Here is a 19,385-nt window from a genome sequence, read left to right as displayed (position 1 = left end):
GGAATAGATCTCAATAAGCACGGGGTTTTTATGTTTGCAGAGTGACATCAAGGCATTCACGACAATTAGGAAGTCTGTATATATAACAGCTTTTTGGAGTTTTGATTTCCTTATATGCTTTACAGCCAACAATAGTGTGTAGGCCTCGGCCGTAAAGCTCCTTGTTTCTGGATGCAGTACATCGGATTCCGAGAAGGATGGACCGATTGCTGCATAGGAAACTCCGGTATGCGACTTGGAAGCGTCTGTGTAGAACTCTGTGCACGAGTGCTTGTACTGAAGTTCTAGGAAATGCATTCGGATTTCGACCTCTGGAGCCTGCTTTGTAGCTTTTAGAAAGGATACGTCACATTCTATCACCTGCCACTTCCAAGGAGGTAATAGCTTGGTTAGGTGCATTAAGCGATGCTCGAGGAGTGGGACATGCATTTCATCGCTAAGCTCCTTCAAACGCAGCGAGAAAGGCTGTCTTACAAAAGGAAGATTGCGGAAAAGTGTAGCACACGTCATATCAGTAACGGTATTAAAACATGGATGTTCAAGATTAGAGTGCACTTTAAGGAAACATGTAAAGCTGTTGTATGATCTCTGCAGGTGGAGTGACCACTCATTCGATTCGGCATATAAGCTTTCAATCGGGCTTGTTCTGAAAGCGCCAGTGGCTAAGCGGATACCTAGATGGTGGACAGGATCTAGCATCTTTAGCGTGCTCGGGCCGGCAGAATTATATACTATGGCACCATAATCCAACCGTGACCGAATTAGGCTCTTGTAGAGATTCATTAAACACTTCTGTCAATACCCCATGTAGTCTGGGGGTAGTGACAGACTACATGGGTAGTTTTAGTTTCCTTAAGTTCATTGTTTTTAGACTTTTCTTTAAGATATTTAATGTGTGGAATGAAAGTGAGCGTATAGTCAAGTATACCTAGAAATTTGTGCTCTTTGTTGACAGGTATTTGTTGTCCAGACAGTTCTAAGCAAGGATCCGGAACCAGGCCTCTCCTTCTTGTAAAAAGAACACGAGAACGTTTGTGAGGATTTATTTTAAATCCATTTTTCTCTGCAAACTTTGACACTTTGCTCAAACCATGCTGTACCTGTCTCTCGCAAACTGCGAGGTTACAGGATTTTAAACCTATTTGAATGTCATCCACGTAGATGGAATAAAAAGTGGCCGGTGGTAATGAAGCTCGAAGTGCTGTCTTCTTAACAATAAATAGTGTGCAGCTGAGCACGCCTCCCTGGGGTACCCCAGTTTCCTGTATAAAAGGACATGACAGTACATTGCCAACTTTTACGCGGAAGGCAATGAAAACTAACCTATCGCTTATTCCAGTAGCCAACTGCCGTAAAGTCGCCAGTCTTTCGCTATTTCGCAAAAATTTTCCATCGCATGACACTTCACGTCAACTTCGTACTGCAGTCTCAGTACATTTTAAACCACGTCGACCATCACAGTAAGGTACGAATTGATTCATGTTACATGAAGTCTTTCTTTCAATTTTTCATTTCCCGTACATCTCCAGGAATGTAACTACCTTCCCTCAAGTATCATAGCAGTCACCGATAAACATCTTGTAAAGCTGTAGATAACATTATATAATCAGGATAATTATTATATTAACCAGAACTCGCTGCACTTGTTTGTTTGCTTTACTCTACTTTTTGGTAACCACTCCCTTTTTTGTGCCATATGGCCATGAGGGTATTTCAAATAAAAAATTAAATGAGCAGTGACTGCCAGAGTTTCAGTCAAAATGAAGTAGCATTTCCTCAAAATTGCATTGGGTGCATCTGCTCGTTTTAAGATTCAATGCATTTTCATGTAACCAATTGTTGTGAGTGAGCATGTGATACTTGGTGGAAATGCCCGTCAAGCTGATTTGCAAAGAGCAGATGACAGAGCTTACGCTTTAGCAAGTTTGCTCATTGTTTCTGTTCTGGTCGTCATGGCTATAAGGAATAGAAAAGAAACAAGTTGGCACTAAACATGTTACTTCTCCAGTTCTCATAAAATGCCCTCAAATGCAAGTAAGCTTGTATGTAAAATTTTAGCATCCCCGTTCGGTACGATACAAAACTGTAGGCTACTGCTTTCCTGGTAGGGCTCACACCCCTCTAGCTGGCAAACTTGCAAACATTTCATGGTGATGCACAGTTCAAAAGGGCCTGTTGTCATTATGGTGACCATTGAGCTTCTTATGGCTTGGCATGGACAGCTTGCAGACCAATAATCTCTCTTTCGTCGGTCTTCCTGAAAAAGAGAAATGATAAGGCCATCACAAACATGCAAGCAAAAAATTGTGAAACAGAAGTTAGTCAAACAAATCAGCAAATTATGGTTCTAGTTGAAGTGTTCACAAACATACCTCTTGAGGACTTTGGCTCCTTGATGTTACTTCCAGTGGTGACACATTCACTGCTGTCTAGTATGTCCAGAGACAATAGAGTAAAAGGGATCAGCAAATATCAGCAGCGTCTTGGAGGCTGGAGTCGAAAGAAAAAAAGTGCCTCAATTACTATGGTGTGTGAGTGAGTTTGTGATCCATGTATGACTAAGAATAGTGCACAAAACACTCCATGACAAAAAGCACACATACACACACACTTTTGTGTGAGCATTTCTCTCAAGGGTGTCTTTGTGTGGGGCGTGCGTAATGAAGCCTCAATTAGATGACAATTTTTTCTGCCAAATACTAGGTAATAAACATAGTCATTTTATTATGTCTCAAGTGCAATTAATCTAACTGTATCGCCGGATGTACATTTGCCACTAATGTGTACTGAATTTATGGCAGTGTATCCTTTGTGCAGAAAATAAGCAAAACTATTTATCATTCACGCTGTACTTCGTGTTAGGAACTTTAGCAAAGTGGCAAAATAACAAGAGCCTCGTTTTAAATGCCTTTAAAGAGCAATAACTTTATAACTTTTATCATTTTCCACTTTTAAGAAATGACTACAGGAATTTGTTTTATCCACCTCGTACGCAAGGAAATTTAAAGTTGAGGATGTGAAGCAGTGCTTTTTTACTCACTGGTGCACACGCCCAGAGGTGGCAAGGTTAATCCGCATTCGTGGGTAGCTTCCAAATAGACTGTGCTCAGTTCCAGCGATGAATTTTCACGCTATCTAGTACATTTTTTTTTTTTTTTCAAGCAACACGTCATTATGTGGCCAGACGCGGCAGATCACTAACGATGGAAGCCGTGGAGCCGTTATGCCATTGAAACGCCGCAACTGATAAAAATGCACCGTCTTTAAACACGTTCGCTTGGCGGTGGCTATATAATCTTGGACGCATAAACAGGCTGCGATATTATTGTTATCTAATTAAAACGAACCTGCGTGATGCTGCTGTGGTCGTTTGACCACACCGTTCGCAAATGTTACCGCCGTACTATAGAATGCCGTACATCATAGAGTAAAGAACCAACAATTCGAATCGATAAACGGCGCGGTCTGCAATCGATACCAGTGGGCTGCTGCTTATCGCACTTCAGTGAGGTCTCAAAACCTATATTCAAGTAATAAACCACAGACGTTAATAATATAAGTATAATAAAACAATGGCCTGCTTATTTAAAAAGAATGACATGCTAAATATGTTTCTCAGATATTCTTATGTACATTTATAAACCAAATAGGATGGATGGATGGATGGATGGATGATTGTGGCTCAACCCTTTGAATCGGGCGGCGGCGGCGCGCGCCACCTAGCCTTTAATGGTTCTATATGCATGCATACCTATGTATTTACTCCTTTACTTTTGCGTTGATATTGTCCACCAATCAGATAGCCTCCGTTTAGTTATTTCTACCTGTTCAAAGTCTATTCTACTTTCACTGTCTTTAAAACCCAAGGCTTTGAATAGTTCCCCGTTAGATTCAACTGCAGGGTGAAGTTGTTTACAAGCAAGTATCAGGTGTTCCGCCGTTTCCTCCTCCTCTCTACACGCCTCGCACACCAAATCTATCTCCTGGTATCTGGCTCGGTACGTTTTAGTCCTCAGTACACCTGTCCTGGCTTCGAACAACAATGAGCTTCCCTTAGAGTTATCGTAAATATTTTCTTTGGCTATTTCTTGCTTAAACGTCCTGTATGTCTCCAATGCCGATTTGGTTTGCATCTCTGTACTCCACATACCCCTCTCTGCCTCCTTAACCTTTTTCTTGACAGATGATTTAAGTCTGTCAATTTAATTTAAGCCGCGTTGAGCGCCCCTAGCAAAAAAATTACAAACTAAAGTATAGAATTAAAATACAGTATCTCCACTTGCGCGCTTTATGCTAGAACGCACCGTCATAGAGTTTCTAAGCGCGCCGTGGTTAATTTTTCGCCCTCTGTGGCGATCGCTGAAACTTGAGAGTGTGCGGGGCCTGCTAGTACCATAGAGTTCTATGGCTAGTACACTCTGAACCATAGAGGTTCTCACTATAATATTGTGAGTTACTCTATGCTTTAATCGCAGCGAAAACATCACATGGAAAGTAAAGCCCCTTCATCCACGCGCCACCGCCGCTGGAAAGCACCATAGAGTTTCTCACATAGAGTTTCTCTATATGGTTTCTCATTTAGTGGATGGATGGATGGATGGATGGATGTGTAGGTGGATGGATGTTATGAGCTTCTCCTTTGGAACGGGGCAGTGGGTTGCGACACCAAGCCCTTGCCATTAAACTGTTTAATATCCTGCTTAGGTAAAAAAAAAAAAAAACCACTATGAGTGTAGCATTCTGGGCACGTTGGTAATCCATTCCCAGCGCTTGGTGTGTCGTCTTCTTTTGCGTCCATGTCGTTTTTTGTTGCGCACTATTATTTGCGTAATAAACCCACTATCAATTTCCATAATCAAATTTTATGACTTCCTTTTGTGAACTTTGTTTTTGTACGTCTCAGTTTTTTGTCGTTTCCCTACTTTTCTTCTACCAATCTTCCAATCGTCTCTTATTAATATCATGTTTACTTTCCCCATAGAGTTTCTCAGTGTAATACAGTAAGAAACTCTATGACTTTCCCCCTGCTAGTTCAAACTCTATGGTTCACTATATACCTGCTTTAGACCACTGCTCTCGCTGAACCCAAGGGTTTCAAGGAGGCCAGTAGTACCTAAGTTACCACTGCTGCCGCCTAGCGCAAAACGGCAAAAACACAAGGGTTCCGTCCAGTACATATGGTACAGTTTGTATAGGTATTCTGTGCAGTAGGTACGGGAGGTGCAAACTGTACGAGCGCAATATAGAAACAAGCTTTTGTCGCGCGCCGTTTTGCTGTGTGTTGTTGGTGGGTGCCAGGATTCTACTGATGGCTTGTAATGATGATGAGTGCGAGCCAGTACTAGCGACCAGTGACCGACAAATCTACTGTGCATCCAACACGTGCTGTGCTAACGGCTCTGGCAGTGACATAGAGGGTCTCCACTTCTTCAGGTTCCCAGAGGACGCCGGACGCTGTAGGCAGTGGATAGAAAACTGTGGAAACCATGCACTGTCTGCAAAACCTGTGGCAGATGTGTGCCATAGTAACTATTTGTGCAGAACGCACTTCGACGCGGCCCAGTTTGAATTAAACGATGGCTCCCGCCGTTTAAAACGCGACGCTGTGCCGACTGTCTTTACGCCTGTCAATTTCCAACACTTGGAAATGGACCACGACTATTTAACTGTATCGCCGCGTGTCATTAAGCAGCCGCTTAAAGCGAAGTCGCCCACTGTACTAAGGGTTGTGCCGCAAGGAGTTACCATATTGAAAAATTCGCCAAGTGAAGGTTCACAAGCAGCACTGCGAACGTCAGCCGAGGGTTCTGAGTCGATTGAGAGGACGACGTCTAACAACAGCATGGACCTTTCAGGCACAAATAATGTAGACACAGCTGAACTGCCTCCAAAAGCCGTGACGCATGCTCAACCCCACGCAACAGTGGCGGCAGCAGTGCCGCAGAAGGTTGTGTCTGGTGCTCCGCACAGAAGACAACAAATAGGCCATCTGCAACGAAAACAACCTCTATTGCTAGCCCGGCGCCTTCCGCCATCTGCCAAAGAAACTCCTCTGCAGAAATACATGCTACTGTGTGCAGAATTTAAAAGTGAGCTGAAGTTGTTAGAGAAACGCAAAGAAACCTTGGAGAAATTGTTTGCAGGTGTCCAGGAGCTATTGTTTCAAGAAGCAGAACTGCTGAATACGGAGGACACCGCACTTTTAGTGGGTTCTCTTGTGAAATTTCAGCAGGAGCGGTATTGCCGAAAGCCGGAAGGTCTGGTTGAAAAAGTGCTGTGCTCAGTGTGGTCAAAATATCGGAAGAAACAGCCACGAAAGGTGCAGCAACGACCGTTTGCTCAAGTTGCAGTCTTTGTTCTGGACAAGTCAAAACCAGGGCGAGTCATTCTTGGGAAGCGCAAGAACTTTCTTGGTGGAGGCTTGTACCAGGTTCCTTGTGGAGAAATTGAATTTGGAGAGACATGGGAAGACGCAGCATGTAGAGAGGTTTTTGAAAGTACAGCAATACATGTTTGCGATTTGTCAGTCTGTTCTGTTGTAGACACTGTGGAGCAGACTGCCGGCTATCATGCAGTGACAGTGTTCATGCGAGGCTCTGTAGATGGTAGCCAAGCAGCACAGCCTGAAGCGATGCAACCTGACTTATGTGACTCATGGCACTGGAGGCAGTGGCAAGAGCTGCCAAGCCTGAATGAACTGCACTGGCCTCTTAGAGACTATAAAGCTGAAGGTTTGCAGCCTTTTCCCTAATGCAATTTGCTGGACATTGGTAATGTTTCTCTGTATTGTTGGCTTTGTGGCCACAAGGTCTACATTTGTTTATTTCAATATTTTTCTGTAGATGAACCTGGCTACTGTGTCTTTATTGGAGCCTAATTTTTTACATAATTGTATGTTTCAGCACTCGTGTGTGTAGATGGAAGTCACGTTGAAAAATGTGGTTTATCAAGCATACACCAAGAATTCAGTTGCAAGAACTGTAAATCATGTGTTGTGCAAAAATTCCTCTTGGTTTTGCACAGAGAATGCAGCTCCTGCATTTTAAAGGGGCCCTGCGACCATTTTATACTCGCTAAGTTCTGCATCACTGTGTGTTCCTTGGGTTATCTTGAGGGGAATGAAAAAAGAATTACGATAATTGAAGCAGCCAAACAGGTTTTTCAAGTTCCAAATTCAAAATAAAAGCCGACAGAATTAAAGAGGCATACCCTTTCGCATTTCACTTGCCCACTGAGGACTCGTGCTGCTTCTAAACAAAATGCATCTTGCATCACAAGTTACCGGAAGTTTTCTTCCCATTGTAGACCTTCCCCTCGTAACCTTGCTTGATATGGTGGTGCCATCTAAGGTGCCTGAAAGCCCATCTTCTCACGCACAGTAAATTTGATAACTAGCTATTGGATGTTTGTAAATAATATACGGAATGGACTTTACACACTGTTCATTACATGCTACGTGCAAATGCGTATTTCTTCATTCTATTTTGAGTGTAGACTGTTGGACAGCACACCTAGTGTCAGTTACAAACTAAATTAATTTTCATTGCACAAATGTGTGGCCTCTTGGTAGCTTTAAAAAGGATAAACAAGTTTTTATTTTTAATGTTGTCATTGTATGTGTAGCATCATCACACACAATATATATTCTTCATGCCCAATCAATCAAATATGAACAGCATAAGTCAAGTGCCTTTGCATCACATCCGCTGCCGAAAATTATTTCTGATGCTGCAGTAGTGCGGTGCAAAAACTAATTTCAGAAGGAAATTAAATTATCAAATTCTCTGGTATTGGTATTTTCACTGGCACTGTAGGCATTATCAAGTCCTGTAGTAAGCAAATGTTGAATAAAAACATGCATTGGAGTGCAGGGCCCCTTTAACACCATGTGCGTCACTTTCGTATGTATTTCCTGCTAAGATGCTATGAAAGGAAGTCAAACTGTGAACTGAAATATTGCAGTGGAGTTGCTCGACTTCAAAAATTTGTTTATTAATGTTTCTGTACTGCGAGTTATCCTTTATGATACTCGCTTAGCAGTGCATTTTTTCGTAGACCACCTCAGTCTGTTACTGAGATCTGAACATAGGCCAGCTTGGCATTTTTCCCAAATTCAGGCTTGTCTTTTGGAGGCTGTGTACAATATCCACATGCAAATAAAACTTCAATAGATAGTACACTGTAGGGAGAGTTCTAGAAAAGTAGTTTCAGGTTTCCTTCTGCAACGGTGTTTGGGAATAATTTCTTTTAAAAATTCCATAATTGGTCATTTTTAACTGCATGTTAAACGAAAAAAAAAAAGTGTTGTCTGGAATTGTTTTTTAGTAAAAGCACAATTTCCATTCATTACAAAAATGAAAGTCTTGCAACAACGCACTTAACACTTTATTTTTGCCAACATTTTTCCTGACATATGGTTTCTCACTGTTTTGTAAATTCAGATGGCCATCAGGTGTCCAAAAAAATTTTCTCGCCCAAAATATTTCTGGCTTGCATTTCTTTAAACTTAATAAAAACCAAAATATTTGTAAAATGGAAAAAAAAATATTCTGGCTCGTGTGTTTCGTTGCAATGACCTTATATAGTACATATGTGTGCTTGGAAATTCAATATTTTATGTTTTTAGCCCAATTGGAATGTTCAGAATTTGCCAGGCTCTGAATTTCACAAAATGGAAAATCAAATAGTTGGATTGTAGCATCATCATTATCATCAGTCTATTTCATGTCCACTGCACGACGAAGGCATCTCCCTGCGATCTTCAATTACCCCTAACCTGCGCCAACTGATTCCTACTAGCACCCGCAAATTTCCTAATTTTGTCGCACCACCTAGTCTTCTGCCGTCCTCTACTTCGCTTCCCTTCTCTTGGTACCCATTCTGTCACCCTAATAGTCCAATTGTTATCTTCTCTACGCATTACATGACCTGCCGAGCGCCATTTTTTTCTCTTTATGTCGACTAGCATGTCGTCTATACCCGTTTGCTCTCTGATCCAAACCACTATAAAGTCTCTTAAAGTTATGCCTAGCATTCTTCGCTCCATTATCAAGATATTTCGTTACGTTGATGATTACCTGATTTTCTGCAATAGGGAGGAATTCGATTCCGCTGCTACCTCAGTAAGTGAGCAATTTAAACTTTATGGGGGAGGATTAAAGTTTACCAAGGAATTTCCTCAGTGACGCATAATTCAGTTTCTTGACATTTCCTTGATCTTCGAACAAAATCATGTTTGTTGACAGTACTCCCCAAGATCTTCGAAGCCGTTGCTAAACTTTCAATCCAAGCATTCCAAAGTAGTAAAAAACGGAATTGCCATGTCGTGCCTTAAGTCTTCCCTCACCAGATCCTGCATGCACAAAATGAGCGCCAGTTTTAATGTGCAGATCCGGTGCCTATTAGAAGCAGGTTATCCTAGTGTAGCGGTTGCCACTGTGGCTGAGCGCCTAAAGAAGTCGGTTTTGACAGGGACGGACGTGATTACAGAAAGCAGTAATAGCAAAAAAATAGTAGTGGCTATTCCGTATATTCATTCAGTGTCGCACAGGCTTAAAAAAGCTGCAAGTAGATATGATGTTAATGTTGCTTTCACTGCTCCCAATAAGCTAGGTAAGATATGCGCTGCCGTACAGAATAAAAAGGAGTGGGTAAAAGGCAAAAAACGAACAGATATTTGTCCAGTGAAACACAATAAGAACAACAGTTTTACTGACTGTTGTATGGGTGTGGTGTATAAAATTCCCCTTAGCTGTGGCCAGTTCTACGTAGGGCAAACAGGACGGTGTATCAATCAGAGGCTAATAGAACATAAAAGGTCGTTAACCAGTGGATCGCCTTCTAATCTTTCGCTACATTGCCGAGATTGTAACTGCATGCCAGAGTTAGCTGAATGCGCGATATTGTACAGGCATAAGAATGAAGATACGCGTCTTATGGTAGAGGCATGGCATATCTATAATGGTGGAAGTGCGTGCGTGAGTCAGCCTTCGATTACTTTACATAAGGAAGAGATTAAGTGCCTTAACAGTTATCTCTCACGTAGACGGGCACGTGTACCCGACTGACACGTGGTGTTACCATTCCTGAGCATGCGCAGATGAGTTTTGTGTCTTCTTTCTTTTTTCGCCTCAGTGCTCCCTTCAGTTGATAGTCTGCGTTCGTGTTGTCCATTCCTCTACTCTTGTGTCCTGTCTGCACGCCTCAGTTCTTTTTTGCATAATGGCCAACTACACTCCGACACTTCCATGGAAGATGCGTCTCCTCCTGATCCACAAATGGCGCTGCAACAGTTCCAGGCGGCCACAAACTACTTTAACAGACACTTCGTCCAGAACGACTTTGCAGGCATTTAATAAACAAAGAAACATTCACATAACAGTGTATGAGTTATGTGCCTCCGTGGTGTTTCTAACGCAATAAATCGCCATTGGCAATGGTGTCGGGCTTCCGCCGTTTCACACTTTAGTCTCGACAAAGTGTCTTCCGTTTTATAGTAAATATTTTATATAATACTGGGAGTAAGGTAATGGGTCTATAATTTTTCAGTTTTTTAACGTCTCCCTTTTTGTGGATTAGTATAATGTTTGCATTCTTCCAGTTTTCTGGGAATGCAGTCAATAGATGCAGTCAATAGATACTTCGTATAGAGAGCCGCCAGTTTTTCTAGCATTATGTCTCCTCAATCTTTGATTAAATCAACTGTTATTCCATCTCCTGCCGCTTTTCCCCGTTTCATGTCTTGCAAGGCCCTTCTGACCTTATCTCTAGTTATAGCAGGAGTTTTTGTATCCTGTTCATTATTGTTTTGAATGGAGTACTCCCGAGTCCTCTGGGTATTGTACAGGTCACTACAGAATTCTTCTGCTGGTTTTATTATACCTTCGAGATTGCTGATGATATTACCTTGCTTATCCTTCAGTGCATACATCTTGGTTTGTCCTATGCCAAGTTTCCTTCTCACTGATTTCAGGCTGCGTCCATTTTTTACTTCCTCAGTCTTTCTCGCATTATAATTTCGAATATCACTTATTTTCACCTTGTTGATCAGTTTTGACAGTTCCCCGAATTCTATCTTATCTCTTGAGTTGGACACTTTCATTCTTTGTTGTTTCTTTATTAGGTACTTTGTTATTTGGGAGCTTGCCTACTGGTTGCCTTGGTACCTTGCCTCCAACATTAGTTGCTGCCTATGAAGCCAGCCTCATTACGGTTTCATTCATTACCTCTATGTCATCATCATCATCTCTCTGTTCTAAGGCTGCAAATTTATTTGCAGGTGCCAGCCTAAATTTGTCTGCTTTTACCCTTAGTGCCTCTAAGTTGACCTGTTTCTTCTTGACCAATTTTACTCTTTCTCTCTTCAAATTGAGGTGAATCCTAGCCCTCACTAACCTATGATCACTGCACTTTACCCTACCTATCACTTCTACATCCCGCAATATGTTGGGGTCAGCAGAAAGTATGAAATCAATTTCATTCCTTGTTTCACCATTAGGGCTTTTCGAGGTCCACTTTCTGTTACTACGCTTCCTGAAGAAGGTGTTCATTATTCTCAACTTATTCCTTTCTGCAAATTCTACCAGCACGTCTCCTCTAGCGTTTCTAGAATCGACGCCGTAGTTGCCAATTGCCTGTTCACCAGCCTATTTTTTCCCTATTTTGCATTGAAGTCCCCCATGACTACAGCGTACTGAGTTTGCACTTTTCTCATCGCTAATTCAACATCTTCATAAAGCAGGCACGTACGCAGGATTTTTTTTCAGGGGGGGGGCCTACCCAAGGTAACTTTTCTATGCAAATGAGGTGGAGGGTACTTTTACTCGTAGAAATGTGAATGATGCCCACCATTTGCCATAAAGACGCACAAAGCCGCAAAAGAGAATTTAAATAACGTGTACCTCAAAGGTACGCCCGTGAGATGCACCTCTTCTTTACTTGGCAAACAAAGAACCACATCAAATGTACTCGTGCATGAAAAATGCGCAGGAAGAACCTTGCCAAGAACAAGTTAACAAGCGAAAGTGCAAAATAAAGATTTCTAGTAACGTTTTTTAATTAGCTCTGGAATAATTTTAGAGAAATGTATATTTGCGGAACGGTCACAGTTCCTTTGCATCCCTCATTTACTGCTCTACTAAGTAGCAAAGGGGACTCGTGTTGTTATTTGCGAAGTTGCGTAACGATGCGTGGTCACTAGTCAAGTACAACTGCGTAGAGCGCAGGATGCTGCAGTTCTAGACGTACTGCGCACACCGCAGAAGGTTAGACCCCCCCCCCCATTAGCATAGCAGCAAAGTGACTATGTCAGGCGGCTCGATTGATAACTGTTGAAGCGTGATTCAAAACACACGGAATTATTCTCCAGTTCCAGCAGCGTTTTCTCTACTTCCTTTTTAAATAAAAACATGTTGATCCATAAATATTTTCACAAAAAATTTTCGCTTTTCCTCCCTGTTTGGCTGTTGCCTTCGCTTTCTTGCTTAGTAGATTGCTTAATTTCTCATCTCTTTGCGACTCTTGTATCCAGTTGCCAATTTTGCACGAAAAGTGCTGTACAATAAGGGAAACACCAGACGAGTTAACGGGTGACAGTCATATTGCTTATGGGTCTAAGGGTTATTGCAGGGTCTGATGATCGACGCTGTTTCGCAATATATTATTTTCCACCTTATCTAACCCATATTGCGGATATATGGTTCCGAGGATCTGCCAGCGTCGTGGCGAGCTGTCACTCGAGGAAATAATGAAGCAAAAGGAAAAGTTAAACGCAACTGGCGTTTTCTCCGGCCACAACTCCTTCCATGAGCATACAGACCAGCCGACTATGAACTGAATCCCTTTCCTGGCGCTGGATCAGTCTAAACAAAGAAGGTTGAACTAGCGAAGCAACAGGGATGCGCGTGATCGTTGAATAGATGCTGACATAAAAAATTGTGTTGGGCCTTATAAATAAAATATTATAATTAAAACACTCAACTATGCCCTGCCTGTTGCTATAGATGGTGACAACTGAATTCATATTGAGTTAATCGTGCGGGCACCAAATTGATGACAAAACTGGCCTCCACACCCCAGGAGATGCCGATAACTACCACCATCCAAAAGGAGCGAAAAAAATTGACTATTCCACTCCGTGAAGATGGAATGGCAGCGAAAGCTGACGACAGTCAAAGCTCTCAAACGAAAACCAAAGTGTTTCACATCCGCTGCGGGTCGGCCTGAAGATAGTGCAATATCAGGCCGACCTGCGGCAGAGATGAAGCAGGCGTTAAGAACCCCGCATACGTGGGCCAGTCCCGAAAGTGGTGCAATGCCGGGCCGACCCGCGGTGGAGATGAAGCAGGCATTAACTCGTCATACGTAGGCCGATCCCGAACATATTCCAATATCGGGCCCACCCGGGGCGGGGGTGAAGCAGGTGTGAAGCGCTCCCCTCTTGTGGGTCCATCCCGTAGGTAGTGCAATGCCGGGGCGACCCGTGGTGAAGGTGAAGCAGGCGTTAAGCACTCCCTCTATGTGGGCCCATCCCGAAGATTCCGAAGGGCGCGTTATAGGTTCCCGAGTCCACAGGGGTATGTGCCATTGATCTTGGACCCTTTTTGCACTATCACCAGGATCGGCCCACATAATGACTTTTTCTGTTAACGGACGCCGAAAAAAACTACGGAAGTTAGTCATACACTGCTTTCGCTGTAAAAGGCAGCAAAATGGCCGCCGAGTAGATTGATTTGTCGACGCTTTAGGAATGTGTGAGGAGTGGTGCCTTGGCCGGATAGGGGGGGGGGGGCATGCCGCTTAATTTCGGTGGGCGGAGGGGGCTCCCCTTTGGGTACGTGCCTGTCATAAAGCTGATCTACTTCCTCATCGTCGTGACTGGATGTTGGAGCGTTGGCTTGTACCACCTTTAATCTATACTTCTTTTGATTACGGCTACTGCTACCCTCTCATTAATGCTGTAGAATTCATCAATGTTGCCCGCTATGTCCTTATAGATTAGGAATCCTACCCATATTGCTTCTTATCAGGGAGACCTCTATAACAGAGGACATAGCCGTTGTTTAACAATGTATAAGCCTCACCAGTTCTTCTAATCTCACTAAGGCTGATAATATCCCAAACAATGTCTGATAATTCCTCAAAGAGTCCTGCTAAGTTAGCCTCACTCAACAGAGTTCGGCTGTTAAAGGTTGACAGGGTCAGCTTACATTGGCCAATAGATTGTAGCATATACATTGGCAGATCAATTTTGCGGAATCTCACAAGGTGGAGGAAGTATCATGAAAGAGAAAATTTGTCATCCACCCAAATGTAGCATGAGACTACAAAGGAAACTCATACAGGTTTCTCAAAAAGAATACTTCCCAGTTGAGGAAAAATTTGTCCTGGTCCGGGATCCGAACCCAGGACCAATGCCTTTCTGGAGTGGTCGCTCTGAGTGAACCAGGAGGCTGGCAGGTTGCAGTGTGAGGGTGAATTAATCGACAACGCTAAGGCACAGGGACACAGAATATGGCAAGTCAGTTCTGTGGAATCCTGAAAGGTGGAGGAAGTATCATGAAAAGGAAAATTGTCATCCACCCAAATGTAGCACGAAACTGGCATACACATTGTGTTAATTGTTCCAAATTCATGAACTTAAATAACAAAATTTCAGTTTGCAATCTATACTTGACATGGGAAATTGCCATGCTTTTGTAAACTTTTGTAAACTTTGTAGAATTCATTTTTTTACAAAAAAGAAATTTGTGTCGGTACTGGTAAAGCCTAGCTGTCGACTGTGTATGAGCGGTGTTAATGTGATCGGTGTGGTACACTTGCGAGTTGACAATGAAATTTAGTGTCTAAACATGATCATGTGGAAGGTGTTACAGAGCAAGCTTTTTTATTGCACTTTTTCATAGTCCCAAACATTTCTTGTTATACAAGAAGCCTTGTATAGGTAACAGAACAAGCTTTTTTATTGTACTTTTTCATAGTCCCAAAAATTTCTTGTTATACAAGAAGCCTTGTATAGGTATCCTTAGTTTTCCTTTGTGGCTTCATGCTTTCCTTTGTATACGAAGTTACACAGGAAACTCATATGCTCAGGAAACTTGATTCCTATTTAAATGAACTTTTTTTTTCATAAAACTTCCTCTAACTTCATAGCTGATTACCGCAGAAATGATTTGCTGTGTTCAATTCCCTTTATCACAATCTGTGCAAAGAGACACAAAAGTCTAGCTAAGATAGTCGCTGTCCTCAAAATCTCAGTATCTTTCTTTTTGTGCCAAAAGATTGTCTAGTGTCCGAGAAAATTGCTCCTAAAAACAGCTTAGCCTCTTCAAGAGAGCACAATCAGCAAAAGAAATAGGTGGAGCTGTACTGTGTCCTGGGGGGGGGGGGGGGGGCAATGTGTCAATGCTAACCCATGCTAACATACTAACCTGCTGTTGGCCCAGTGGCTATGGCACGACACCGCTGAGCTTGAGGTCACAGGTTCGATACTGGCCACGGCGGCTGCATTTCTTTGGGAGTGAAATGCAGAAATGCTTGTGTAGTTAGGTTGAGGTGCCCGTTTAAGAACCCCAGGTGGTCAAAATTAATTGAGTCCCCCAGTGCAGCATGCCTCATATTCAGATCGTGGTTATGGCATATAAAGTCTCAGAATATCTTTTGTGTCATGCTCTGCCCTGTACTAATACTGCCCTGGCAAGTCAGACGGCTGAATAAAGAGGGTCCCACAAATAGTATAAGTGAGCTCTGTTGGAAAATCCAATAAAGTTGTCCAAACTGCATTTTCTTTCATGTCAATATGCAATGTAATTATCTTTTTATAAGTAGTCCAATACTAATTACCAGTTATGAATAGAACATATAAACTTATCAAGAGCTGGTTTGATATTTTGATTGCACTGTCACTAATCGTAATCTTCACTTATTTTCTTGTCTAAGAAAATTATTCCTAGTGAAAGTGATGTTTTGGACATTTGGAACTCTCATCTCCCACTTTAGCTTGGGTAACCTTTGCCTTTAGCGTCACTAAACTGTCACATTGATGTGTACCTTTGGTAACTGTTTGCACTTGCAGTTGGTTTTTGCTGTTCACATACAGTTAAACTGTGATTTTAAGTAGGCAGGCACTGAGAAGTGTGCTAAATCGGGAGCTTTGCTAAAAGAGTACCCTAAGAACTTGTGGGAAAGGAACATTTACTTTTGTGGAACAATGTGGTAACAATTCTTAATATTTTTTTCTGATCAGTTATCAGAATGAGCAAACAACACACTTAGTAAAGCAATGAAGGGGGCTAGTTGGTGAACGTTCATGGTTATATTGCGCTCAGTTTTACGCAGACGATATTAAGTGAAGGACGGGACGTGGACGGACGTAGCGCAAACTACCAACTGTTTAATACTGTTAAAGAATGCGCTGATATACAAGGAGATATGGCGCTGGGGGGGATATAAAAAGATGTGACAAGGTGACGACATGTGATCATGGTTCGGGTCAGGCATACATCGTTCACTTGCACCCGTTCGCCCTGGCAAACTCGACCTCAGCTTCGATGAGCGCGATGGACGGAGTGCTTACGCACATCTCTTTTTCTTTAGCTATCGCAAGTGCCTCCCATATTTCTCGCTCCATTTTTGTTTTTGATGTGCCAATGACTGTGGTGCTTTCTAGTAGCGGAGAGCTACTAGAAAGCACCACTTGCGCTACGTCCGTCCATGTCCCGTCCTTCACTTAATATCGTCTGTGTAAAACTGAGCAAAATATAACCATAAACAACACACGCTCGAGGAAAGCAAAATTACCTGAAAGCTAGTGCTTACGTAATCAATGCATGCAGTTTTGTAGAAACAAATGCATGCCTTGGTTTTTGTATTAAGACACATTGCAGCGATGAAAGTATGAGTGCATACGTGTTGCTCTTCAACGAACCTCTTTCACGCTGGGGCTGGGTAGGTACCGCTATTCAATCAAACTCTTTGATGTCAACTTGGAGCACTGGGTATGTGCCACTCGGTCTGCGCAGCACACCTAGTTACCTAAGGTAACTAGGTGTGCTCCACTGGGAATGTGCCGCTCTACAATGACGAAAAAGATTTTTAGAATTTCTTTGATGCTTTGCGGAATCGAACACACGTCACAAGGGTTCCTCAAGGACATCAACTCGACACTTTAGCAGGCTGTGCCACAAATGCAGTTTTTTTTTTCTTTAATGCATGGGAGCAGAATATTCAGCAAAATAAGAAAAACAAAGCACTACAGAAATTTAAGGTGACTGAAAACACATAGAAAAGTCAGGCAAGCACGTGCAAGTGTCCAATAAAGGTATCCACTCCGGCGCTGTTCTTTGTGCAGTGTACACACTATGAAAGTAGGGAACAGATTCCTGAAAAAATAACCGAGTGCTCTGCGGTGGTTCAGCGTACCGGCCACACATTCTACTGCATCAAAGGCTATGTAGGCATAGGGTATGTGCCACTTCTCAATGAACGCTCTTCATGCCAACGTTTTAGCAAGCTCCACCATAAATGCACTGGGTACGTGCTGCTCTTCGATGAACCTCTCGCCAACTTCAGTAACTGTTGGTAACTGAGCATGTACCACTGAGTGTGCAGCAAGCAACTGTGTTCATAGGCACCAGTGCACCACGCATTTTGTCTCGGACCCGCTGCGTGGACTTCTCGGCAATGCCACTAGATGGCACAGCATGTCCAGAAAGGAACCCGGCCAGCTGTACGCCAACCCTAGCCCCCTCCGCCTGATCTCGGCTCCCACCTTCCCCTCCCTTCGTCTTCAATAAAGTTTATTTCCTTCACCTTCAGAGAGGAGCCCAGTTATCACATAAGCGTTTCTAAAGGCCAAACTACACGTATGCATGAAAGCTCGCACCCACACACCCTCACGCTTGCACAGACGGTGCACCACAGATAGTACCAGTCGAAGTGTGGCACGAGCATAGATATCTTCTCCAGACAAATATCGGTGCTCTAGCTGGCATACGCTCTGGCTGTCTCACAAAAATATGAAACAATGTCTACCATTGCGAAAAAGGGAGCCAAGTGGGCGTGTGCTGGCGCGCATCTTGTACGTACAAACCACCATTCACCGCGAGGCAAACGCAAGGCGCATGGACGCGAACTTTCTCGCGCCGGCACGCGTACGTGTAGTTTATTAGCCTAAGCGTTCGCACGCACCGGCGCGCCATGCATATCGGAGGCCGCGCGCATGCTCCGCGGCGGCGGCGCTAGATGGCGCCGACTGTTCTTACGGAATAAGGCCCCTGGAACACATTATTACGGAAGCGCGAATGAGCTAACAGTTGCGCTACTGTACTCTCCTCTGCATAGTTTCGACGGTGGCAATATGTTGTGTAGCTATATTTGATTCAATACTAACACATGACCGTCGACAGTCATCGTGAAGTGGTTCTGCCGCAATTTTTGCACGTTTCCCATGAAAAATAATTTGACATCACTGCGACCAACAATGCTGCACGCAAGTTCGCTGCAATTTGCGTCGATAGCGCTGGAGTTGTATAGTACGCGAGTTCACTGTCCCTCGACTTTACGTTAACCTTCTCGGTCCGAAGACGGTGGTCCCGCGGTAAACTGCGGTTGTGCGTGCAAGTTGCTTTTTCTGCAGCCCAAAAAGAGTACTCGACACCGGTATTAAAATTATTTGTCTATGTTAATATGGCCTACTGTTACCTTTGTTATCACAAGCGTGAAGGAAGGGTGCCCTGCGGCGATTAAATCGAGAGGCCTTGAACGGAAACTATGAATTTTTTTACTTGTAATTTATTATATATCTTAAACTGTGTCGATAATTCTAGAGGGGCTCTGGCCAGATGTTGTAGTCTCAATCTAGGGTAAAGTGTACTAAATTCTTGTACACTGCATCTAGGGTGTCTCCATCATAGAGTTTCACATGGAGTTTCACCATAGGTCAGTGGAAAAAATAATCTAGTAACGTTGAGTGGAAACTCTATGGCATAGAGTTTCATATTAAACTCTATGCTCTATGGTCTCCACTGACCACTACTACGGAGATCATGCAACACTACAGCACGAAGAACCACTTGGGGTGCTTCAGGGTGCCTCATAATAGTAGCCTCAGTTGTACAACTTGTACAACCTCCATAACGTAACAAATAATAATACCAGGGTGTAATAAAATTCTAGTACGCCCTAATAATACCCACAATATGATAACAATACAATAACTCGCTCAAGGCGTGGCGCAAGGGTCGGCGTCTGCATCCGATGTGAGAGGGCGCTTACAGTCAAGGAAGCCTGCGTGTAGCCGTAAGTAAGTAGCACAAAGGATCTCGTGCTGAAAATTCAAATTAGAGTGCATATTTTGGTCATATCACAGTGATTGTTGCCACTTACAA

At 43.0% G+C, this 19,385-nt stretch overlaps 2 protein-coding genes and 1 long non-coding RNA gene across 13 annotated transcripts in view; 2 read left to right on the top strand and 1 right to left on the bottom strand.

Moving 5' to 3' along the window:
* Positions 1–573: 573 nt before the first annotated feature.
* LOC142566610 (uncharacterized) lies at positions 574–3,329 on the bottom strand. The gene is made up of 3 exons (XR_012825085.1): positions 3,041–3,329; positions 2,373–2,490; positions 574–2,257 (listed from the first exon to the last, which is right to left on the bottom strand). It is a non-coding gene; the product is annotated as an uncharacterized LOC142566610 (long non-coding RNA).
* Positions 3,330–5,150: 1,821 nt separating this feature from the next.
* On the top strand, positions 5,151–7,865 carry LOC142566600 (uncharacterized). Its single transcript, XM_075677449.1, has one exon. The coding sequence runs from the start codon at positions 5,309–5,311 to the stop codon at positions 6,749–6,751; it is 1,443 nt and encodes a 480-aa protein (XP_075533564.1). The 5' UTR covers positions 5,151–5,308; the 3' UTR covers positions 6,752–7,865.
* Positions 7,866–19,246: 11,381 nt separating this feature from the next.
* Positions 19,247–19,385, top strand: part of LOC142566473 (uncharacterized) — a 75,105-nt gene continuing 74,966 nt past the window's right edge. For 7 of the 11 annotated variants that reach the window (XM_075677401.1, XM_075677409.1, XM_075677406.1 and 4 more), the window contains exon 1: positions 19,251–19,300. The gene's annotated coding sequence lies outside the window, so the exon portion shown is untranslated. Of the gene's footprint in view, positions 19,301–19,385 lie in introns of all 11 variants that reach the window. The other 4 variants (XR_012825074.1, XR_012825075.1, XR_012825077.1 and 1 more) reach the window with 2 other exon arrangements.

This window comes from Dermacentor variabilis, chromosome 1, assembly GCF_050947875.1.
Source record: "Dermacentor variabilis isolate Ectoservices chromosome 1, ASM5094787v1, whole genome shotgun sequence".
Taxonomy (NCBI): domain Eukaryota; kingdom Metazoa; phylum Arthropoda; class Arachnida; order Ixodida; family Ixodidae; genus Dermacentor; species Dermacentor variabilis.
Note: the sequence above shows the minus strand (reverse complement) of the source record. Positions and strands in the feature narration are given on the sequence as shown.

What these genes read in the sequence shown, in the direction of transcription:
- LOC142566600 (XM_075677449.1), top strand. Translation starts at nt 5,309, where the DNA reads ATGGCTTGTAATGATGATGAGTGCGAGCCAGTACTAGCGACCAGTGAC.